General features: G+C 36.9%; 1 protein-coding gene across 1 annotated transcript in view; it reads right to left on the bottom strand.

The window, feature by feature from the left end:
• Positions 1-26,387, bottom strand: part of CDH7 (cadherin 7, type 2) — a 152,698-nt gene that overhangs the window by 53,031 nt on the left and 73,280 nt on the right. Inside the window, exons 3-5 of the mRNA XM_006892742.1 lie at positions 23,982-24,101; positions 13,218-13,385; positions 10,162-10,349 (exon numbers count right to left, since the gene is read on the bottom strand). Of these exons, the coding sequence (XP_006892804.1) occupies positions 10,162-10,349; positions 13,218-13,385; positions 23,982-24,101 (476 nt within the window). The remainder of the gene's footprint in view (positions 1-10,161; positions 10,350-13,217; positions 13,386-23,981; positions 24,102-26,387) is intronic.

Below are 26,387 nucleotides of genomic sequence, written 5' to 3'. Positions count from 1 at the left end.
GTTTATATGCAACACAAATCAGTCAACAACATGGCTGTATTTTGTTATAATATTTTCCTAGATGTAGGAAGGAGTGGAAGGCATACCAACCAAAGACTCATTTTCATGGCTTTTGAGGTTTTTTGTATATCAGTTCCAAAGTTCCTTAAAGAAATTTTACCATTATATAAATGTAAGCAAACCCGTTCTCCAAGAGTAGAGAAAAGAGATACTGTAATTTTATGACATAAAACCACTTGGAGTTGAGGTATGACTGCATTTATTCAATCAATAAACTATGGTGCATTGAAATGGAGTGTTTTAGGCATGACGAGAGGCCAAGCTGGTTGATAAGATCATGCTGGCACAGTCCTCGGGGGTAGAAACCCTTGTGGTTGGATAGAAGCACACAAGCTCACACAACTGTTCTCCTAAGGAGTTGTGAAATTATGAATTTTAATCTTGAATTTGTAGCTTTCATTATTCAAAGACCTCATTAATTCTAGCAACTAAAGATGAATTCTCCTGGAATTTCTAAGTATATAATCACAGAATTGTAAAATATTAATTTTTCTTCCTTCTGTCACTCTGCTTTATGCCTTTAGTTATAATGTGGATTACTGAAAACTACTTGGAATGGTTAAAAAATGGTGCTCAGCTTTTCAAAAGCAATTTAAGGGAAGGAAGGATTTAAGGGTTGAGAAGCTAGAAGCAGGACATGAGCTAAGGAGCTATTAAAATAGCTTAAGAGGGAAGCAATAATAACCAGGCTTAGGGTAATGCTGAAAGGGAGACAAAACATACAGCCAAGAGATACTTGGATCCAGAGGGGGTAAGAGACACTAAAAGTAGCTTCAAGGATTTAATGTAAAAAATAAAAATAGTAAGCTATTTGATTATGAGTAGTGAAGTAACAATCATTGTAGTAACTGTCATACTGACTGTCCTGAAAAGATGGGAAATAGTTGAAATTGAATAGATTTATTAGACAGTTGTAAAAATGAGGGTTCAGAAGGAATTAGCATGCATTTTAATTTTCTGTTTGATTATCTTTTTGTCTAAACACTGAAAATATTATGACTTTTTGTAACAGTTCTTTATTTACAAAGATGGTTTTACATATACGTTCATAGTCTTAATATTCCCTCCACCTTGTAAAGATGACAGTCGTACTCCCTTTAACATCTGATGCCTGTGTTCCCTCTCACACTATTGTTAGTTGCTATAAGACTCTGACTCAGGGTGATTTACAGACAATAACAAACTACTGCCCATTTCCATGACTGCTGGCATGCCAAGTGCTTTATTATGACCACAGTGTATTTTGAGTGCTTTCCAATTTAGGTTGCTAATCAAAATCTTAGGGAGCTTTGGTGGCCTAGTGGCAAGAAGCTGTACTGTAATCCCAAAGGGGCACGGTTTGAGGCCACCAGTTCTGCTCTGTGGGAGAAGGATGGGCAATCTCCTCCTGTGGGATTAACTGCCTCTGAAAACCCATAGGAAGGTCAGCTATGGGTCAGTTCAGACTCTATGGTCCTCAACCACCACCACCACCAAAATCTTAGTGGTTGGAATCCATTAGCCACTCTTCAAGAGAAAGGCCAGCCAATCTGTTTCCATAAAGATTTACATTCATGACAAACCAATGGGATAGTTTTACTCTGTTTCCAGGGTCACAAAGAGTTGGAATTCACTTGAGACAAATGAGTGAGTGGCTGGTCTAAGCTAATACCAGCATTGGAACAGATAATGTTTCCTTATGATCCTATGGGTTTCAATGGATATATTTTGGAAATAGGACTTTCCTCTTAGTCAAATATTTCTTCTTAGTCTTTCTTAGTTTAGAATAAACTTTACAGAAACTGATTTGGAATCATCCAAGTACCCATCTACATATGAAAATGTGGTAGTTAACTACTGTCCAACTCCTTCCCCAGGTCATGTTCATGTCCTTGAGAGTTTTGAAAGAGCTGAACAGTTAGCAAGCAGAAGGCAGATAAGGCTTCACTGAAACTTCTACAAAGCTTGAGTATCTACCCAAATATTGGTGACCAAACTAACTTCATAAAAATTACACTATCTGCAGAACTGAGAAAGTAATTATATTTTTATCACTATACTTTTCATCACCAGAGATATGTATACATGCATGTGCATATACATACACTCCCCACCTTAAAAAAAAGAAGAAAATGATCATATAGCCAATCTGACCTCCCCATTTAGCTTCCAGAAGGATGGATTAAAGGCTCTTGCTCAGAACTGAAAAATGGAGAGTAATGAGGCCCAGAAGTCAAGTATTGATGGTCTTATAAGAGAGAGTAGAATAGCTAATATAAAAACATCTTGCATCTGAAAATTAAAACTAGTTTCAGGTATAGATCATATCATATCTGAGCAGTCTAAATACATTTATGATTTCAATAGTTCTGTATAGAGTTGGAATATGAGACTTAATTGAGATTTTTAAATAGGAGAAACACTGGGCTATCTAAAGACTTTAAAATGTTACATATGGCTGCTGCTCCTTGAATAAGAATTACATTTTTCAAAAAATTAATAAGTCAATTACTTGAGAATGAGAAAATTATAAATAGCAGTTTCTATATAAAACTAAATGAATATATAATACTATATACATCTTTTGCAAGCAAAAAGTATTCTGAAATAATTTTCTACTGCAGAAAAATGCAAATGTATAATTTCTACTATATTTTTAATCAACTTTTATGTAGACTTCTTATTTATGCTAGCTCATTTCTGTATGGCTGTGAATTAGTTGCTTTGGTTTCTCAGGGGAAAATATTAGCAAGCAATGCAACAGAAGAATTTTTTTTATGAAGAAGTTTGAAGGGAGAAAGCTTTAGAAAGAAAAATGAGATGATACACAACATGTCATTTCCTGGTATCTATTATTTACATCTTTTTAAGAAAAAGAATGTCACTTTGAAAACTTAGATATGCCTGATACAAGTCATAGTAATTTCAATTTGTTTCATATGCATCTGAAATTTGTACAATGATTATGAAAGACAGAAGAATTGATGACTCTGAATTCTGGTGTTGTAAAGAATATATCAGGGACTAAGAATAAATAAATATATCTTGGAGGAGGTGCAACCAGAGTGTTCCTTAGAGGCAAAGATAGTCAAACTTTGTCTCACATACTTTGGGCATGCTGAAAGGAGAAGTCAGTTCTTGAAAATAAGGCTAGAGAGGTAGAAGATTAGTGAAGGAGAGGCAGAGTCTCATGGAGACAAGCTGGACTGATACAGTGACTGTGGGCTTGAGGGCAAAAAGGGGATCATGAGGATTACACAGAACAGAGCAGGTCTGGTTCTGATATTCACAGTGTCACTATGAGTCATCGTCTACTTGAAGGCATCTAACAGCAACAGTACTATTTAGACCTATTCTTCAGTCACTATCTCATTATCCAAACTTTCACAGATAAAACCACCATAAAAACTTAATAACTATCATACAATTATTTGCACACTAACAACATAGCCACGGGAGGCACAAATGATGAAGTCCAATGTAGAAGTAATGTTGAATATGTTTGGTTAAGATTTTGTTTCAACTTGGATGGGCTACAATTCTTAGTGGTTAAGCAACTGGCAATTATGTTATCATGTGGCTATTTTCCATTTTCACCTAACAACCTGGTTTCTGGACAGTAACCATGCCACAGAATGAGAAGGGTGTATCCTCAGAACCAAGTGAGGAGGAAGGAAGAAGAATAAAAGTGTGACACAACAGTTATTAACATGGAGAACTTTACCATCAACACCATGATCTCTCATCTCCACCGATTTCCATGTAGAAATGATCGTCACTTTGTAAACACCATGAGTTATATTTCCATTTTAACTATTACAAACATCAAAGTTCAAATCTTTATGCACATGGATGAAATGAGGATTGACATCTTTGTAATTTACATCAGATATTTGGCAAGAGTTTATGTCTGCAACAATTTCCACCATAGGTCAGAAATTGCTCTCATTGAGATATAGTTTGGTTTGGCCTTTAGTAAATACTCAAATATACTTAATAACACAATAAGTTTTAAATTGAAAGAATCAAAGCATACTATTTATAAAAGCAATAAACAGTATGATTCTCTTAGAAAACAACAATATGATTTTGTTAGAAAACAGTGAAAAGTTTAAAAAACTGTTTGATCCAGAAAACAGCTTGTTTAGGTTTTTTATTTTGTTTTTTCTGCTTGTGTCTTTTTTAAATAAAATATTCTTTTATTGTGACTGCTGGCATTTTTTTGCAATACTTTATCCTGTACATATGTAAGTTTTATAAAAATTTGAATAATAAGCTTAATAAATTCTGGATACGGCATTTTTCACATAATGTTTTATATAAGTATTTCTCTTAGATTTACTAAGAAAAGATTGGAAGCTCTGGTGTCTTAGAGGATGATTTGTACTGTTAACCCAAAGGCAGGCAGTTCAAGTACACCAGCTGTTCACAGGGGGAAATATGAGTAATCTCCTCCCATGTGAGATATCAACTTTGGAAACTCACTGATGGGCCAGCCTATGGCTCAATCCCAAATGAGCTTCACACAAAGCAAGAAAACGTTATTCTAGTTGGCTTGAAGAACCAAGGGATTGGTGAGGCCCCTTGACCTGTTGACTTGAAATGGTCCCCTGGGGGGGCGAGGATGAAGTGAGGAGACAAGAGGTCTGGAATCCAAAGAGAAGTGTGGGCTCCTGAGTGTGTACCTGATGACCATTTAAGCTTAGCCACAGATGGCTGCGAATGAGTTGACCAGAATCCAACCAAATGAAGAGAAGATGGTCCTTGCTGTGAACTAGGGTTAACTGCGACAACGAGGTGGCTTGCTCTGGGCTGAACGATGCTTATGGATGCCGATACTCACGGTTTCCAAGTTCAACAGAGGATCCTTCAGCTCAAGGGATATGCTCATCTCCTCAGAGTACAGATTCGCTAGGGACGGGAAAATTGGCAACTGGCTGTCTAAAAGAGGGCTACCAGGGCACAAGGCATAAAGGAGCTGGCACACATGCTTTCCCAAAAGCAGGTGATTGTAAGGATGGAAAGGGAGGAAATAAAACCAATCATATATAACAACAACAGAAAAACACCTCAAAAAACATTATTCTAGCAATTTGCAAGTTTCCATAATATGGCAGTATCATAAATTATTTGACCATTTGTTCTGTTGTCAGGATCTTAAAATCATTCCATATGTTCACTGTTATAACAGTGATTTAATGAACTGCACAAAGCCAACTCTGAGAGTTTTTAATGATTTTCTTAAGCTGGATAATTAAAACTGAGATTTAAAATGTTGTATCTCTTAGTGTATTTTCCTCAAATTCTTTTAAATAAAGTGCACCCAAGAGCAAGATGTGGAAAAATCTTGAATCTTTAAAACTGTAAATTAAAATTAAAAAGAATATTAAAAAGTGTTAATTTCAACTTAAAAAGAATGCTATCTTAGGGTTACTTTTCCTATTCTGGGTAGATGCATTTCTGTCTTTGTAATTTTTTTTTTGTTGCTGTTGTTTTTCTATGCCTATTTGTTAACGGAGATCTGGGGACCAATGGTAAGAGGTTGTGCTGCCAACATGAAGGATTATGGTTGAAATCCACCAGATACTTCATGGGAGAAGAATGGACAATCTCCTCCCATGTGATTTGCTGTCTCTGAAAACCCACTGGAGGGTCAACTATGCAGCTGGTTCTCACTTGATGACAAATAACAACAACAGGCCTGTCAAGCTGTAAGGGGATTGCTAATCAGTAAGGTATTTAAATTTTAAAGTTCACAACTCTTTTTTTAAAGCATCCATAGAATATAAAATGTGAATCTGCATTTGAGTAAATCTTAAATTCATGTGCTGGCTGTTTCAGTTAAAAGCTCAGGATGATTCCCCGTCTCTGAGCTTTGCTCCTCTTTTCTGTAAGTATGCTTATGTTCCTTCATGAGACTTCAGACAGACTTACATAAGATAAAACTCGTAAACTGTTTAAAACAAAGTCTGGTAGACACTAATTACCAAGTCAGAGTGAGTACTTACTGTATAATGTTATTATTAAACTTATTGGCATTCACTTCCTTAACAACATGCCTTTGGAAACTCTATGAACTTTGATGAATGATGACAGTTATAGAAAGGCTTCAGTTCTTTTGTTCATAGGGTAGCTATGAGTAGTGAGCGACTTGATGGCAATCAACAACAACAGCATTATGTCATTATTATAAAAGAGAACTGACATTCTCTTTTTATATTTTCATAAGTTTTAAAATAATTTTTATAAGTAATTTTCTTTTTTAACAATTAAATCTTTAAAACTAATAATATTAAGAGGCTTATGATAAATTGCTTTCTTATTACTGAAGCAATGAGTTCTGATGGCCTAATGGGTGAGGAGTTGGACTCTCAACCCCAAAGTAGGCAGTTTGAATCCAATAACTGCTCCATAGGAGAAAGACAGGCAATCTCTTTCTATGTGATTTAGGGTCTCTAAAAGTCCACTCAGTTCTGACTGCATGGCAATAAGTTGCATTTTGTTGAGGTATCTTATTATTTTTGCCCTCAAAGAGTACTTAAGGTGCACCCTCCCCAAGACATATCTACTTGTTCTCTTGGCCATCCATGGGTTGTTCAGTGCTCTTCTCCAGCATCCCAGCTCAAAGGCGTCAATTATTCTTCTGTCATCCTTATTCACTGTCCACCTCTCAGATGCATAATAATTGATCAGAAACAGTGATCAGGAAGCCTGAATCAGAAGCACCTTAGTCCTTAAACTGATATCATTACTCCTCAATAATTTGGAGAGGTCCCTAACTGCAGACTTTTCCAGTGCTATACATCTCTTGATTTCCTGACTGCTTTTATCAATGGTGTTAAATATGTATTCAAATAAGATGAAGTTGTTGATAGTTTAAATCTTTTCTCCATCTATCAAGATGTTGTCTATTGGTCCAGTGTTGTTAAGAATATTTTATCTGGACATCAAGATACAATCCATATTGAAGGCTATATTCTTTGATTCTCTGCAACAAGTGCTTCAAGTCCTCCTCACTTTCAACAAGTAATCAGTTGTGGGTCAGAAGCCTCTTATTTAAACCAATTAGGACCCGGTGGATGGGCCTTTGTGATTAAAAGTTTGCTGGGCCCATATCAGGTATGAAAACTGATTTACTATTAGAGTTACAAACTAAATTGTCAGTTTGTTGTGTTTGGGGAGAAGATTATTCTAATTGGTACAGCACTTGTCTGTCAGTTTGCAGTACGAAGATAACTTGTGGGTTGCTTTGATACTGAAAGCTGGGCTACCAGTGTGTCAAATGCTGCAGGGTTTACCAATGGCAAACAGGTTTTAGCAGACCTACCAAATTAAGACAGACTAGGAAACAGGATTTCCCATCCACTTCTTAAATAACAAGCCTCTGAAAACCCTATGAACAGTAAGAGGAACATGTAGCGATAGTAGTAGTGGTAGGGCCCAGATTGGAAGTCAGTCAAAATGAGGAAAAATAATGGCAAACATTGTTTAATAGTTGGAACCTGGAAGGTACACAGCTTCAATGCTGGAAAACTAAAACTTTTGAAAAATGAAATGAAACACATGAACATCAACATTTTAGGCATTAGTAAAATCAGATGAACTAGCTTTGGCCACTTGGAACCAGATAATCAATACTGCATTCTATGCATCCACTTCCTGAACAAGATGCCTCTAAAAACTCCATGAACTTTGAGAAATGATGATAGTTACAGAAAAGCTTCAGGTTTTTTGTTCATAGGGTCACTATGAGTCATGCTCGACTCAACGCCAATCAATAACAACAACAACAGTGCTCGCAATAAAAAACAGAATGATGTTGCATTTGTAGATCAAAGTCAACTTCAAGTTCTATCCTGAAATACAATATGTTCAATAGGTATAGTGAAATGATACAAGCGTAACGTACCCCTTTCTTGATCCCAAGCCATGCAGTCTGAGCTTGTTCTATTTGAATGACTAATTCTTGGTCTGTGTACAGTCAATATATGAATACGATTAAGAGTTCCAGAATTCTTGCTTCAATGTTATCCATGATTTATTAAGACACACACATTAAAATAGCTTTTCACTGTCAATAAAACACAGGTTAAAACTATATTTCTTTTTCATGGCAACATATAAATTATCTCATAATAAAAAGGGATATTATTTTTATTACAATATACTGAACATATTTTATTCAATTGAAAGAATTCAATATCCTGAAGAATTTCTGAACATGAACCCATTTGATTTCAGATAGATCTTTGATATTTTTTAGTGGTATTGTGTGTTAGTAAATTTCTTTCACTTCAGACAACAGAGTAATTTACCAACAGTTGGCCCATTATGGTTTTGGAACTTCTTTTAAACAGACTATCATCAAGAGAGCTGAAACAGCAACTGTGTACTGGAAATAACTGCAGAAATGTTTTCCCACTGGTTGGAAATCAAACATATGCTTTCCTGTAACAACTAAAATACAACTTTCTTTATTGCTGTATGATTGTAATTAAGGAGTTAATTAGTTAAACACCTGCACTGTCAGAATAGTTGCTGTAAAATTCTCATATAGATTCATTCATCTATATATTTACTGTTTACAATATTTTCAATACTACCACTGTTTTGTTGTTGACTGCCATCGAGTCGAGCACACCTTACAGTGACACAATGAACAAAAGGCCTGAAGCCTTTCTATAACTATCACCATTTATTAAAATTCATAGTTTCCAGAGGCATGTTCTTTAGGAAGTAGATGCCACACCTGCTTTAAAAATACTACTGCTCTCTACTAAAACTGGAGCTCTAGTGTCATAGTAGTAAAAAGTTGCACTGCAATTCTGAAAGCACAGGGTTCGAATCCACAGCTGTCCATGGGAGAAGATGGGCAATGTCTTCACTGCCTCTGAAAGCCCACTGGAGGGTCAGCTACGAGTTGGCTCCAACGCGACAGAATGCAAAAATAACTAGAAGTATTCTTCTTGAGGAAAATACATATTAACAAAGGAATAAAACCAAACTCTTTGTAAACTTTCACTAAAAATAAAAAAATGCAATCATTTCAAAGGCCGTATCTGTACCTTACAGAGAAAGAGCTCACTCACCTTTCCCCAAATCTATTCAGTATATAAAGAGCTTTGATGGTGCAGCAAGTTGTACTGCTAACCCCAAAGCTAGGCTCCCTGGAAGTTCAAATCTAGCAGCAGCAGCTCAGGAGAGAGCTAAGAAGTCTCCTGTGTGCTCCACACCAGCAGAAACCAATGCAGGGTCACTATAACTTGGACCTGACTCGAAGGGAATGAGTTTGAGTTTGAGAGTATTCAGTGTTTGGAACTAATTTGAATCTGTCATGGTAAGCAGTCTTCTGTTTCTACTATATTTCTAATCCCTTTGCACTTCTATTGACGAGATTTTGTAACAGCCTTCACAAAGTCCTGTGTTCTTTTTCTATGAACTCTTCAAGTCTCTTTAACTTATCAATTTTAAAAGGAATGCTCAGCAGAGGAGAGATGATTTGCCTTTGCTTTCCAAGTTTAGATTGCTTTCATGAATGCTGAGAACCGTGTCATTTCCTTATGGAGAAACTTGGGTGATTTTAATGTTTCTTTAAGGTAACAGTCAACAAGAAGCATGTTCATATCCCCGAGGAGGTTTCTTCAAAGATCACGAGCACCAATTAACCGCATAGTTGTATTATACAACTAGAGATGAGGGAGGCTTATGCATTTCAGAACGTTCTTCTAGGTTCCCTAAGCCACCTTAGAACAAACACAAAGCTGTCTTCCTAAAATTAGAAGACTGTGGTTCCTTATGGCTTTTCAGTCTGTCTAGTTCATTCTTCTATCCAAGTAGGCATGGCTTCCCAGTGGAAATAATTAGTGAGGAAGAACTGTGCTGCTAACGCAAAGGTATGTGGTTCAAATCTACCAGCTGCTTCGAGGGAGAAAAAAAGGTTTTGTCATCGCGTGCTATCAACTGTCTCTGAAAACCCGCTAGAGGGTACGCTACGGGTCGGTTCTGATTTGATACACAGCAACACTTTTAATACACAGTTTTTATACAAAACAACTATCTTCATAGAAAATCAAGAGGGCAGGAAAGGAAGGGAGATTAAGAGGGAGAGAAAGATTGAATTACCTTCTGTATCGTAATGATTCCTTCTTGTGTGTCTTTGTCAACAGAAATCTTGAAAATCCCTAATCCATCACCGTCCACAATCTTGTACTCCATCTCGGCATTTACCCCTATATCTGCATCAGCAGCTTTGATCCTGGCTACTACCGACGCCACGGGCAATGATTCCGGGACATTGTATTGGTAGGACCCTGTGAAATGCAGAGCAAAAATGATCAAGCGACAACCCACTACTGAAAACCTAGCTCTGAGACTGGTTTGCAGCTACTCTGCTGTTTATTTTTCCCAGTAAAGAAGATAAGAACGCAGTATGAGGCAAATAACAAGGTTCCTAGAGCTTTGGGAAATCGATGGGGAACATGATGCTAATTACGATGCGACAGCAGAAACAGATGTCCCACTGAGAGGCAAGGGGAGGCAGTTCCATTTTCTATATTTTGAGAGGTGAGAAAAATGTTACTTTTAATTATCACAAATAAATTTTTAAAAGTATTCTGATAAAATGTCACTGAAACATAAAACCTAAACAGTTCCAATCGCTTAATGTTGGAGTTTACTAGATATTATTTACTATGAAAGTTCCACACAATTTCACAAGGCTGTGAGGGATAGTATTTATCTTCTTTTAACTCATAAATTTTCCATGCACTAGAATCCTTTTGTTTAGCATCTATGTAGACCTGATTTGTAACCCAACAGAATCTTTCTTACTATTTAGATTTTTAAAACCAGTATTATATCACCATAAGTAATATTATTTGAAGAAAGGATAAAAAAGCAAGATGTAGTGCTTCAAATATTTAGCAACAAAACCCTTCTTTTGTTAAAATTCATTTTAATTTTCCAGCTTAAAAAAATGTGAGATGAGCAGAGTTATGCAGGCCATGACTGAGAGATGAAGGCGTTGTCAGAAAGCCCTGCTCCTTCTCTCTTTCCCTTTAATTTACTTTCTCTATGTCCTGCTCTGCCATCCTTGTCCATGAGTTGATGAAACTGGCACAAAGTGCCCCGCACTTTGGTCCATGTAAAGGGATAAGGACATATTGCTGTGGTTATTGCCTAACCTTTGTGAAGTTATTGATTTAAAACAAAAATGACCATAACCTATGGTCCTCCTCTATGAGACTCCTCATGCATATCTAGTCATGAACTTAGTCAAATTCAAAAGTTTCAAGAGTACAAACAGCAATTCCATAGCAGAGAAAATGCCAGCAGACATGGAAGAACCTAACGAATATCCTTGATCTGAAACACTCGAGAAAATGTGGGATATATTCCATCGAAGCTTGACAAAGAGAGCAAAACTCACAAAGAGAACAAGCACGTCTTAATTACAAGACTTAGCACTACAGACTTAAAAGCAAGACCAACTCTTCATTTTAGGATTGTTGATCTTTTTGCTATTGTATACCACTGACTTGGGACCAACTCACAGCTGACCTTCCAGAAGGATTTCAAAGGCAGTCAATTACACAGAAGGAGAACACCCATTTTTCTCCCATGGCACAGCCAGTGGATTTAAACCTCCTAACTTTGAGATGGAAGCACATCTTCTTATGATTAGGCCACCAGAGCTCTTTATGATTAGCACATAATAACAACATTACTACTTCCATTGTTCATATTCCAGCTTCCCTTCTCATCCACAACAGAATCAAGGCTGGATCATTTAAGAAACAAATTGTAACCTTGGGGGTCATTTCCCTCCTTGTATTATCTTGAAATGTTTAATGTAGAACAACATCAACTTTTAAAAATATATAAAATTGGGGCAAAGGTCAAGGTTTGGTTGTTTCATAGGTTACTATGTGTCATAGGTGATTCAATGGCACCTAAAAATAATGTTAAATTAAAACAAATCCTCTAAATAGGCTACGTTTGAAAAGATTATAGGGGTCTACGGATCTATGTGTTCTACGTACTCAGAGAGCCTCTTAACTTGACATCATTTGCATCTAATATCTGTTTATAAGAGTGGTTACTTCCCTTCCCCTGTGAAGTAAGCATCTGAGAGGGATTGAAGTTGGTAAAACCTACTTATTTTCCCCATCATCCTGAAAACACAGCACGTACATTAAATTCTTCCACTAGAAAAAGCAGTAACTAAAAGTGAGATACATTTTTTTGTTTGTTTGGTTGGTTGTTTTTTGTTTTGCTTTGTTTTGTTTTTACAAATAGAACACCTCTATGTAGAAGGGAACTCACTTTTTCTTGGTTACAGCAAAAACCACTTTGATCCAAAAAAAGCTAAATTGAGGTCACGTGCTTTCTTGGTCTTTTAGATTGATTTCTTTTGAAACATAAACTATTTTTCAAAAGAAAAATGTACCAGAATTGCTAAATAAAAGTGCAGTGTGCATGAGAGAGTTAAAAAAAGTATGCAATGGAAAATACAACCAATAGATACTCTCCTAAGTTCTGCTTAAAATATTATTTTAGGTTGTACAAGAGGAATTTTAAAGGGAAATAAAATTTAAACCATCTGAAGAATCCATACTTGAAAAGAACCTAGAGACCCATTTATACATTATACCCGCTAACAACTCAATTTGACATCAGTTATATCCCAGATGTGTTTGTAATTGAGTTTAGTTCTTGTGGAATCATAAGGTGTATTTAAACACTAGATTGATTCAGTGAATGGGGTAATCGGGGTGGGTGTGTCAGAGACAGTGTGATTGGCACAGAATAGAGCAGGGCTTAGGGCTGTTGTATATAGGGTCACTATGAGTCGCAAGCAACCTGATGGCACATAACAACAACAATTAAATTTTTAAAATTTTCATAATATATTAAAAGTATGAGTTTGGGATAAAAAAGCTAAGGCACAAAAAAGATGAACTTCTTACTATCCAAGAGAGAAATGAAAAATATTTTGAAGATAGGATTAATACAAGTATCTGATTGCTCCTATTTGTTTTAAACATTATCATCATTTCACATCCCTGGAATGAAAATCACACATCACCAATGAGAGAATAGATTTGTGGAGTACGCACTAAGAGAAGTAGTTATTTGTGAAATAGTTGAAGAAGTAGACATCCAAAGAAATATCTTACTTCGTGGGAAGCGAGGTGGATTATCGTTGACATCAGTGAGCGTCACGGTGACTGACGTCGTGCCTGAGAGTCCGCCGTTTTGACCAACCATATCCTTTGCCTGAATAACAAGCAAATACTGGTCTTTAGCCTCTCTGTCCATGTTGGGAAGGGCAGTCTTGATGACTCCTGTAAAATTTCAAATCCCAGTAAAACGCATCATGAATCATGCCTTGCTGCTAACAGAGAACATACAGGTAGCAAGTGACTCTTGGGTACATGCCTTTGCTTTGTTGACTTTTCATAAGTTGTATGTACATTAAACACCAAACAGAGAATCTTTACTCAATATTAAAAAACAAAACAAAAAAACATGGCAAGTGGAAGAGAAAAGTTTCCCAATATAGAGGAGGATTACCATTAGGAGAGGATTATCATTGGTAGTAGGGTTTCCTGGTATAGGAAAGAATTATTCCTGCGGTTAGGCAAATAATACAAGAATAAAACCAAGGGAGTTCTTGTCTTAAATAATGTGCAGTCAAGTGTACGGTAAAGAACGTTCCGTGTCTTTTCTTTCATCCTTTCCAGTTTCCAACAATTGACCTCCCTACTCCCACTGTCAGCAAGTCAATTCCAATACACAGTGACACTATAGGGCAGAGTTGAATTTCTTGAGAGTTTAAAACTGTCATTTTTACCAAAGAAGAGTCCCACATCTTTTTTTCTGCTAAACTGTTGGTGGGTTTGAACTGGTGACCCTTGGTTTGGCAGGTAAATACCTTAACTACAACACCACTAGAGTACTACTGATTTCCCAGAAGACTTGAAATCAGCATGAACCTTTCAGCTCTGATCCCAACTTTACCTGAGGTACTCTGCAAAGATCAGCATCATCTATATTTACTAAGGACAGAACCATCTCAGTGTATGGTTGTGATTCAGATGGCCTCACACTGCATTGAATAAGTCGAGAGACAGCACTGAAGATGAGAATCACTGTGTTGATAGCCATCCAGGACACTGGTGACCTCTCTGATGTTGTTTGCATCTATCAACTGTGTTTAAGGTTGACAGCCGACATTAAGACTTTGGATGTGTGAGAAATTGATTTCAGAATTTCATGGTGTTGGGTCCGGATATTTGACTCAATAGTTACTGATATGTGAATTAGTCATTTTACAGTAATAAGGATTTAATCAAATGGCAATTTATTAGATAATGAAGATATGTAACGGTGAGATGGAACTGTCCTTGCACTTATTTTAACTAAACTTCCTGCAAATATGTAAGATGACACACGCCCAATATACTTATTAACATAAAAGCAGTTATAGCAAATGGAAAAGTGCATATTTAGTACTGACCTATATAACAGACCTTTAAATGAACCTGAGAGCATTCTCACTAAGGACATAGACAATGTCTCCAGTTATCTACCAGACCATTTTGGGAAGGGAGTATGAAGAGAGTCTACATTGCTAACCAATAATCATCACTGACAGGTTTCTAGACTGTGAATCACATGGGAGGGGAGCACCTGTTTTTCTCCTAAGGAGACACTGGTGGATTTGAGCTGCACGAGACGGATGATTATTTATTAAATGCATCTTATTGCCATTCAACACTGAGCATAAATAATCTTTTAAATATAGTCATGAAAACCAAAAGAAACATTCATATACCCATGAGGATTAACTGGTAAATGTCTGAGAGACATTCTTTTTAGTGCTGTGATTTCAGAAATGTCATAGTTTCACTAAAATTAATCCTTACCTATAATAAAATACTGACTAACACTATAATCCAAATTGAGCAATCTACTTTTAAAAGTTCTCACTCTCATAGCTGCATCTTTTTCCTATTAAATATCTTTACAGTCTTTTGTCTGTTTAAAACAAGTTTGAGGAGGCAGCCTGTATTGGATTTTGAATGAATCAGGGACTTCTTAAAAAATAAGTATGTCTTGGAAGATATGCAACCAGAATGTTCTAGAAACACACCCGCTATGTAACTTTACCTTTCTGTCACATATTTTGGGCATGTCATTGGAAGGGACCAGTTCATGGAGAAGGACCACATGCTTGACAAAGTAGAAGCTCAGAAAGAGAGAGGAAGATCTTAAAGGTGGTGGATTGTCACAGTGACTGCAACAGTGGGTCCCAGCACTGTGGTAAGAGGATGGTTCAGGGCTAGGCACTGTCCTGTTCGGCTGCCCACAGAGTATCTACAGGTCTGAAAAGACTTGACGGCATCTAACAACGATACTAAATTCCTGACCAAACAGTCTGTGTCTTCACTAGATGACAGAACACTTATAAGACAATAAATTATATCAAACATGGATTTCTGCTTCAAGTTTTCATTTCTATTAACCTTCCCCTTTTCCGACTTATAACATATATGAGTTATAATTGTTGAAGGAGAACAGCCCATCACGTTTGAACTAATCAACAGTACCAGCACCGTGGCCTCAGCTTCACATGGTCCTGTTAGTAGCTTTATTTCTCAAATGAAACGCAGCACCATTTGGAGAGAAGTCAGGTAGTCAACGTTACTAATTTTTTACACCTCTAATTGTCTCTTTACAAGTGATCCTATAAATAACATTCTACTAAGGCAAGAATCATCACAAAGTTTACAAAGCAGGTGGCGTAGGCAATTTCCAAATATCTAGACCATTAAACTAATTTTTTTCTAAGAACCTAGTTACTGGGTTAAACAGAATTTCAGTATGAACCCTGAGTAATAATAGTCTTCCAGCTGCTTGATGTTTGCTAGCTTTTACTTTTAAGTAAAAAAACATCCACTTTTAGAAAAAAAATTCTCAGACACTGGTTTTGCTTTGTGTTTTGTTGATGCCTATGTGTCCATGTGTATAAAGTAAAACGTACAGACGCCAGAATCTGTATAAAGTAATAACCTGTCAAGAGAAGGAAATGTAAATATTTCCCACTATCAGCACCAGAAAAAAAGATAAGACTGAAACCTGTCAAAGGTAGATAACTTGAGAAACCTAGAAAGACAAGGTCTTCCTTCCAGTCCCAGCTCTTTCAGGTTTCACAAAAAAAAAAAAAAAAAGCTAACGGTATGTGTGTGCGCGCGTGGGTGTGGGGCATGAGGGAGGGAGGGAGGCAGGGAGAGGGAGGGGAGGGAGAGAGAGAGAATATGAATATGGATGGATGGATGGTCTGAATAAATTAGGGCTAATTTCATCTAACCAGTGCTCTACAGTTTTGTGAGACATCAATATCTGATGATAATGTCTTTTCTTTTCAGCAAACAATAATATTCCTCATCACTGTGATGAGGGAAAACTACCCTGTAGCTCTTCATAGAAGAGACTGATTTTAAGCTTGGAAGCCTAAGAATTTCTCCACAGATATGCATACAAGCCAGCAAGCCAAACCTTCCCAGGTATTCATAACATAAAGTCACAATAAGCATTTTAAAAATAAATTTAATTTTTTATTGTTATTGCTCAACAATTATTTTTTTTAACGCCTGGGTAAAAACTGTCTCATGAGTTTCTACCATTCTATAAGCTGATGACCAGTGTGTGTGTGTGTGTGTGTGTGTGTGTGTGTGTGTGTGTGCGCGCCTTCTGTTACCGGGAATTCTTTAAGGATTTGATGTGTATACCATATGAGAGAGAAAAAATACATTTCTACAATCTTCTACAAGTTATTGCTGTTGTTGTTGAAAACTATGAAGTCAGAAATGACTCTTCCTGCAGGTTTTCAAAGGCGGTGAATCCTATGAGAGGAGACTGCTAATCTTCCTTTCAGGGAGCAACTGACAGATCTGAACCGTGTGCCCTGGAGTTGGCAGAGCAGTTCTTTCCCACTAATTACCAGCAGCAGGCCTGCGGTCTGCATTCTGGACACGTCAATTTGGGGATCCAGTGGCCACGTGGAACACAGGCTTGGACTATTTATGCTGTGAGTCTGAACACACTGAGACTGTTCTGACTAAAACCAAGTCAATAGTTGGATGTTGCTTTGAGGTCCCCACTGTTACATGGGGAAGGCCGATACCTGAAAGCAGCCTTTTCTGTAAAGCAATTCGTTGAGGACAGAATTGCCTGTGACACCCAGGGTTTGGCCTGATGAGATGGATTCACACAGTGGAGTGGCTGCAGCAGTAAGCTAAACACAGCGGAGACTGAGGGGACTGAGAAGGAATGGGCAACTTTCCTTCTGCTGTGCACGGGGTCGGCCGGCCAGCGCTGACTCAAGGGCACCTAACAGCAACATGAACATCGTCATCCTCCTCTCTCTACATTAAGACCACTCTTTTATTTTTGATTTCTCCTCCTTTTTAATTCATTTTCATCCACTGACATATTTACGTATTGTTTTATAATATTAATTGTCAATATCCAATTCCATTATTTATAACAGCTACTCTAGAAACTCTAAAATGAGAACGGTAGACCAGAAACTCCAGTTTCTCTTTTTTTAAAAAAAAACCACAGTTTTTTGAGGGCTCCTATTTGTGGCTCCGGCTAGGAATCACCACGCCCACTGTGATCTAAATCTCATCTAGCCCTCACCATCATCATCTTCACCCAGGTCAAGCCCATTGCTGCAGTAACTATTGCAATCATGTTGTGAAGGTCAACCTCTGTTACCGATCATTTGCTACTTCTCAAACATAATGTCTTTTCCAATGACTGGCATTCCCTGACAACATGCTTAAAGTGTGTAAGATGGAGTTTCACCACCTTTGACTCTGAGGAGCATTTCCTCCATGGTAAATCTGTCTGTCCTTCTGGCAACCCACGGTATATTTAACACTCTTTACCAACACCATAGTTCAAGGACACCCATTTCTCTTTGGTCTTCCTTACTCATTGTTTAATGTCCACATGCATGGGAAACAAAAACACCTTAGTCTTTAAACATCCTTGCTCTTTAGCATTTTAATAACATATGTTGGCAGACAAGGCTCATGAAGGAACTCATGCCACTTAGTCCAGCCGTCGCCACAAGGGTTGGTCTACTCATGAGAGAGGACCGCTGAAAGACACGTGGATGTAAGCATCTGCATATGGATATATAAGAGTTGGAAAGCCATGCTGCATTATTATTTTGTGTTTATTTTTTTATTTTAATGGAAATCATTGCAGAATGTTAACTTCTTTGGGGTCACATGTAGAAATAACTTTTGTGTGAATATAATCATATAATCAAGACTAATATATGTAACTGAGTAAAACTTATGCAATTGGAAATATGGACTTAATGTTAGCCAAGACAGACGATAATGACAATTATGCAAGACCTATGGCTTATTCAATAGATACAGTAATTTTCAACAGCATAAGCACAAACTATATATGAACCTCACCAAACAGAATACACACTTATCAAATTGAGTAGACAGGCAATGAAGAGATTCATTAAAATCTGACAGATCAGTGGTTACCAACTGCCCTATGCAAGTTTAAGTCAAAGTTGAAGAAAATGAGTGCGAGACAACAAGAGGCAAAATATGACAGTGAGTATATCCAATACAAACTTAGAGACCATCTCAAGAAGAGTGGTAGCTCACTAAATACTAATGAATAAGGATAAGAAAATTGCCAGATGACATGAAAGAAATCTTACATGAAGAAAGCAAAAATTATTTAAAAGGTGGGGGGGGTGGAGGGAAGGGAAAAAAGACTAAAATGGATGTCAGAAGAGACTGAAATTTGCTTTTCAATAGCATAGCTAAAGCAAACAGAAAAAAATGTTGAAGTAAAAATGCTGAACAGAAGATTTCAATATGTATGTCTTCTTTCTAAAGAAATAAGCATATGAATACTATTGTAACCTAGAATACTGAGCGCCCCTCCTGCTGACTCCCGACAAAGCTATGGAGCTGTAGGCTCAGGAACATAGAGCATATTCAAGCAAAAAGAAATCTAATGCAGTATTGTGTTCGTGAAGGCCCAAGTACATACTCAATATACTGATTGAAGCAATTATCCAGTTTCCTTATTTTACCAATACAAAAACTCAGGAACTTCGATACAAAGAAATATGTGTTTAACAAAACAATTTTGATGTTTAAGAAAAACAAATATTCATAGTATTTTAACATGAAAATCCAAATGCATTCAGAACTCAGAAGAAACATTAATGTTTAAGACCTGTGTTCTGATTTGAAAAATGTCCTTTGACAATAGCAGCTTAAACAGAGGGATATTAATTATAGAGGAGTTTAATAAAATAGCCAATAAAATCAAGTATGGTACTTTTAGTGTCTGACATTTATTCACAGTAAATCAAACAGGAAATAAATCAACGTCCTTGGCTCTTACCAGAACTATGTTTGCTGCTGAACGAAGTAAAACCTGGGAAGAAATTTCCATCTATTTTCAAAACTAAAATCTCATTGTGGGGGTAGAGGAGGCTTGCATTTTATGTCAAGTATTTAAATAATGTATATTAATTAAATAATAAAGAAGATAAAATGTAAATCAATGAAATACTTCATAATTAAATAATTTAAATGATAGTCTTTAAAAATTAGATCTAAATGTTAATGTCTACTTATTTCTAAAGTGTGCACCTAAGTGTTATGCTTTATTTATCTATTTTTAAGTAAAGCTTACAATAAAGTCCCAATGAGACAGAAGAGACAAAAACAAAGATGGGAGCTTCTCAAACATCAAGTAATTCCAGAGCCGTCACCAAAGACAGATGTTGAGGAAGGAATCGATCTCATACTCTGTGAGAAGTCTCCTCTGCATGTCTTGAGAGGTGGTAAAATCACCTGTAATACCAGCCATGCCACAGAATGGGGTTGGGGAGGGGGGTGGAGGTGGGAGGGAAGCGGCATTAGGAAATGACACTGTTGATGTTCGGAGATATCAAGTCAGTTCCAAGTCACAGCAAACCATGTGACACAGGGGAATGTCAAAAGAGTCTTCTAGGCTGTAATCTTTAGGAGAATAGAATACTAGGCCTTTCTTCCCAATGACCACAGGGTGAGCTTGACCCATCAACCTTTTGATTAGTAACCGAACATTTAATTATTATACTGCTAAGTCTCCTGGGAATGATACTACTTATATGTAACTATGAAGTAATAAATGTATCTAATAACTAGTATGGCACGTTTTCACACATGGTACGTTTTATGCTTTAGTGGGGAAGGGAGCTCTGATAGTTTATTGGGTAAGGACTTGTGCTATCAACCCAAAGGCAGCCAGTTCTAATACACCAATGTTCCATGGGAGAAGTATGGGTAATCCCCTCCCATGTAATTTGCAGCCTATGAATACTCACTTGAAGACCAACTATCAGTAGGCTCCTCCAATTTGACAACACAAAGAAAATGTGTCCTTGTATCACAATGGCTAAACTCTTGGCTGCTTACTAAGAAGGTGCTACATCTGTCCAATGGCTCTGCCGGAGAAAGAGCTGAATGTCAGCTCACGTTAACAATTGTTATTGTTGTTTTGTGCCATCAAGTGAATTCTGAATCACAGCAACCCTTAGGGCAAAGGAGAACTTCCCCACAAATATTACCACACAGGACACACCTTGGAGCTGTTCTACACCGTTACACTGGGTCACTACAGTGGCAATTGACTCTACAGTGTCTACAAGGACAGCAAATCTAAGAAAGACGCCCTAACCTCCAAGTGACGTGTAGAACTCTACCCATTTTCCATGATCGGTGTCAATGGGTGTGGTTTCATGCTTTCCCGACTAAGCCGGAAATGTTTGATGACAGAGTATGCTGTGTTTCATTTAGATTTGCAAATTATATAGGCAGCCATACTACTGCTAAGAAGGAACTCGGTGTTTTTAGTTGTTACGTGCCATAAATTCAACTACGACTCTTAGTGACCTTAGGAAGAGCAGACAGGAAACTTCCTTTATCTTCCACAATCCTCATGGTCTCAGCTGTGCTCAGTCTCCTCGCTGCAGTCGCTGTGTCAGTCCAAGCAGTCCAGTGTGGTCTCTCTGTCTGGCTTACAGGTTACACAATAGATGAACCCACCTGTCTACCAGGAACTTTGAAGGCAATATGAGGACAACAATGGAGATCATTGCCCTTTACCTAATTCTACACATTCCTTTGTTTCGCCTGCCATCCTATTTGCCTGTTGAAGTAAATTCTCAACACTGGCTTTTCTGATGACCCATAGTACGCCTGTGGCTAATGGCTCATGGGCTGACAGCTGGCTGAAGACGGTACCTGTGTGCCAAGGTTTTAAACAAGCTTCCTCCTTGGAAATTAAAGCTATCCATAGCAATTCGTCTAGCAAGGACTATCTAACTCTCAATTTCCCATTATCTTTCTTTAGCTTATCGTCAACATTTTCTCCTGTCAAACGTTTCACTTTCTTCAAGAAAAAAAAAAAAAAAAGAAAAGAAAACCACCCCAACACTCCTTAGATTTGGTTATGTGGAAAATAATGTAATTTCTTACAAAGATAAGACTCAGACTGACATCATGTAGGAAGACTAAATGGAATTTGATTTACAGTTCTCTGCACCCTTGGGGAGTGAAAACTTCTAGTTCTGTCATTTAAAAAAAGCACAATTTATTTTTTTTTCCATTTCATTTCAAGCAACTCATTCTTCACAGAAGGAATTATCAAAACAGCAGAAAGTACGAACAAGAGAAGAAATTGTGTGCTAACGACTGCAGACAAAGTAGTCTCGATGAGAACACACTACGTCGCATCTCAAACAACACAACAAAATTCACCTCTTTAGAGTCTAAAATTAAAGTTACACGTTAGCTACATACAGCGTCCTGAAATAAAAGAGAATCCAGCTGGTCACCAGTGAGTGAAGTTTTCCCATCACAGCTTATGTGAAAACCTGCCTAGTATCTGACAACAGAGTAAAAATCACAAGCAAATCACCACTTGCAGCAAATATTTAACCCTTGCAATCAGTACAGCTATTTAAGGACATATCAGATAACACAGGAGCAGATAATTTGTGAACAACTTGTCAGAAACCTGTCAACATCTTTCTAGCCATCAAAGATGTGATATATGAGGGAAGGGGTGGGCATGTGAATCTCAGTTTCTTAGAACTATCATTAAGTCAGTCACCAACACACAGTCTACAGTCACAAGATTTGTACTGTAAGTCAAAGCTGTTCATTTTCTTTCCCCCCAATACTTGCTTAACATGTTGCCACACACTTTTAAATTGACGACCGACCGTCCTTAAAAACACATCCCCCCACCCCCCAACCATGTATTACTGTCATTTGCGACAATAAGTTAATCAGGATGATTTCTTTCTCTGTAAGACTTTCCAAGTAGTTTCTAAGACTCTTAACGCTAAACTAGTATTAAAACAAAACAAAACACACACACACAAAAAAAAAAAAACCAACCCAAAATTGCAATATATAGTAAGTTTGAGCAGGGTAGTGGTTTAGTGTTTGAATGCCCACCCCACAGTTAGTTTGAACACACCAGCAAGAGGAAGGAATCTATTTCCATAAAGCCTTATATAGAGTTCTAGAAATACTGTGGGCGTTCCAATCCTGTCTACAGGGCCTCAACAGATCAGAACTGACTCAGGGGCAGTGGGGGTGGTTTTGGGTTTGCTCACAGTTTAATTTAGTCCTCTGTTTATATGAATCCCAACTGTCACTGTTAAAAGACATTTAAAATATCAATCCTTTACAGTGAGCTGAGAATGAACGAGCGTTCATAATTTTTTGCCATTATAGAAAACAAGATCAATGGTATAAAATAGTTATTTAGGATCATAAGTACTTATCAAAAAGTCGTAATCACAAAATTGGATAAAGAATTCCTGTCCATGATCAAAGTAAGACTTTTTAAAATGTAGATAATTTTTCTTATCTCCTTAGTGATGAACCAATGGCATGCCGCCCACCTTCCTCCACACACAGAGCCAGAAACTCAGATTAGATGAGATAAAAAAGTTAATGAGGTTATTGGTTATTTTATAACTACAAATATAAAGCACCCATTTATGGCCACATTCACTGCAAACTATTTTAGCTTAAAAACAAAACATAACAAACTCAACACACAAAATCTACCCACACAGTCTTGCAACTCAGTCAATCTTTTTCTCCTTAAATTAAAAAAGGGGAAAAAAAGGTTTAATTTCTTTTTTATGTAGCAAATAACCATCATAATCGTGCTGTTTAAACCGATTTTCATGAAAAATCAATCTGTGGAAAGATATACTGAAGCTCCAACCTCTCGTATTGCATGAAGGGAGGGATCTGCTTCTGTTGGTGGAATCAATACAGACATAGAAAAACATAACAGTAAGTCACCAAGACTTCCCTATACAGTCAACCAGGGCTGCTGGGCTACCCGGTGCTTGTCAAGTTGATTCTAACTCAAGGAAACTCTCATGTTACAGAGCAGAACTTGTCCCATCAGGCATCCTTGTCTGTAATCTTGACTGAAACGAGCCAAGGAGCTACAGGATAGACTAGAACTGCCAACATCTAAGTTAGAAGATAACACTTAACCTTTTGCGCCAGTCAGGAACTTTACTATTTATTATTGTGACCAATTCTGGTAGAAAAGCTGATAACTGTAACAAAACATTCCCCAAAGTGACACATTTATATAGACTTGGCAATAACATACTCTGTTTTGCCACAGTATATCTATTGAGTGAAGAGAAATAAAAACAGAATGTGTGTTACCCATGCCTTCTATTTTTATGTTTAATTTAAAATTAAACATACATACATATGTATATATATATATTACTTCCAAGCCACCCTACAAAGCATGGGTCTACAAGGAGTGCAGAGTATGATTTTTACCTGTCTTTGGTTCCACTGAGAAGTATGGCTGTCCTTGTAGGATGCTGTAGACCACTCGGGCACTGTTGCCATACGTGGGGTCATCAGCATCTGTTGCGGTGACTTGTACCACTGAGGTCCCTGTGCACCAAACCAAAAGCCAACACATTAACCACTTCCAAACATTGCATGTTTGAAGAACTTACAAAATGTCACAGAATCTATATTAGATATATATATGTTTTTTGGTGTTTTTTTTTTTTTTTCATTTTCACTAGATCAAAGCATGTTCAAAGCCAACACTGCTACCAAGTTGATTCTGAGTCTTAGTGACACTCAAACCTTTGTAGTGTCTTACTGCTGGAGTTAAATAGGGCCACAGAGAAATGAAAATGTCATTAATTATGGAAAAGATATTTGTGTGATCCTTTTAACTAGGCATGTAGTGGCTACTCCATCTCACCTATATCTGCTTTATTTTTATTCAATGATTTGCAACCAAAACCACGAAACAAAACTGAAACCAAACTTGCCCCAAGTAGAACAGACATGGTGGCACCTTGTCTGGTCAGGGGTTTCCTCACCTGAACAGAAATGAGTATTATATCCTTTGTTCATTTTAATACTCATCTACTTACAAAGTTTGGAAAGTAGTAACTCTGATTTATTTCTACATTTATTTGGAATATGTTATTAAAAATATTAGAAAGACTGATGATCACTTTTGTTAACTTATTTATGTATTTACTATCACACCCTGTAAGGAGCTCTGATGATGGAGAATGTTACTTGTTTTTCTATTAACTGAAAGGTTAGCAGTTCAAACTCACCAGCGGTCAAGAGTGGGAGAAAGATGGGCAGTTTCTTGCTGTAAAGATTTACAGCCTCACAAACCTGACAGAAGGTTGTTATCACCTGGAAATGACTCAACTACAGTGGATGGACTCGGTTCATGTTATCATTTATACCTCACATGACAAAGATGAGATTTGGCCATAAGCCTCTTTCTTTAGCTATTCATTAAAATCCCAGTTATTGCTTTAAATAATATCCTTAAATACGGCATTTCAAACTTGGTACCATTTTGGGATACACTCCTAAATTTAGATTTGAGTTTGCCAATGTCTTATATAAGTCATAAATGGGCGTGTTAAAAATCCACTCTCCTTACCCTGACTTCACTTATCAACACTAACTTCCTTAAAATTGGTTATAACTTATGCTGTTATACACATTACACCATTTTTAAAGTTCTACATCTTTTTATTTGATGACCTTAGAGAACTGTTCTCTATGGATACTTGTCAAACAAAATCCAAGTGATTTAAAGATTATTTCAAAAATATTTTTATTGTTTTTAAATGGTAGGATACATGACTTGGATCTCTCCTCTATAAGGTATCATCAATACAGCAGTATTTACTCTGGCAATATGTTCAGTAATGATGAATTATGTTTTAAAATCTATTTTTAAAATGGGAGAAGGATGGGAAATCTCTTCTTATGCAATTCTCTGCTCTCAACACCTGGCAGAGGGTCAGCTATGGGTTGGTTCCAACTCTACGGTACACACCAACACCACTAACAACAATAACAACAACACAATTTTAAAAGCAAAGTAATCAAGACTAAAATTCAGTGAATTTGGATCTGTACACAAATTAAATAGAATAATTATTTTAACTACTCATTAATTTTTTATATATTCTTAACTAAGTTTAAAGTTTCTGTGCTGACCAATGGTAACTTGATGATGAATAAACTATTCTAACACACAGCTGTTGCAAAAATTCTCTTTAGTCAACATTTAACAAGTAGTCTTAAAAATTAAAATAGGGAGTTCACATTGGATATAATGTACTAGTCAGCGGTACTATAATTATTTGGTTAGAATTGAACACTCTGATGAACTCTGACAGTGAATAAATCCGTATTGCATATTTCATGCATCATTCATTGTCCTAAATTCTAATTTGGGTATTAATCTATTAGTCTGCATTACTTATCACATAAATTCTCAAAATAAAATCCTCTGAACAAGTTTGAAAAATTAAAGAACTAAAATAATTCACATGGTTTTTAAGATCAGAGTCTCAAACTTAATGTCACTGAGTTGGCTGACTCAGCTGACTGTATTTGTGAGGTTGAAACTGCATAGGAAGAGATTACCCACCTTTCTCCCAAGAGTCTCCAATGGATTTGAACTATCAAGATAACCAGCTTTTAAGTTAGTTGAACTTTCTACAGAATGCGTCACAAGAATTTCTCCCGTCATCAGTCCTGGTCATCAAATAAAAACTACAGGATGTTAGTTTCTAAAACATACAGGTCACAGTAATTCATCTCACAGGACTACAGCCTGCTACTCACAAATCAAAGGAAAACTTCAGCAAGACCAGGAAGGATCTCTCAAATTTCCATAAGATG

Source organism: Elephantulus edwardii, unplaced genomic scaffold (assembly GCF_000299155.1).
Source record: "Elephantulus edwardii isolate Elephantulus edwardi_28Jun2011 unplaced genomic scaffold, EleEdw1.0 scaffold00118, whole genome shotgun sequence".
NCBI classification, from domain to species: domain Eukaryota; kingdom Metazoa; phylum Chordata; class Mammalia; order Macroscelidea; family Macroscelididae; genus Elephantulus; species Elephantulus edwardii.
The sequence above is the reverse complement of the archived record's forward strand: the minus strand, read 5'-3'. Positions and strand labels throughout refer to the sequence as shown.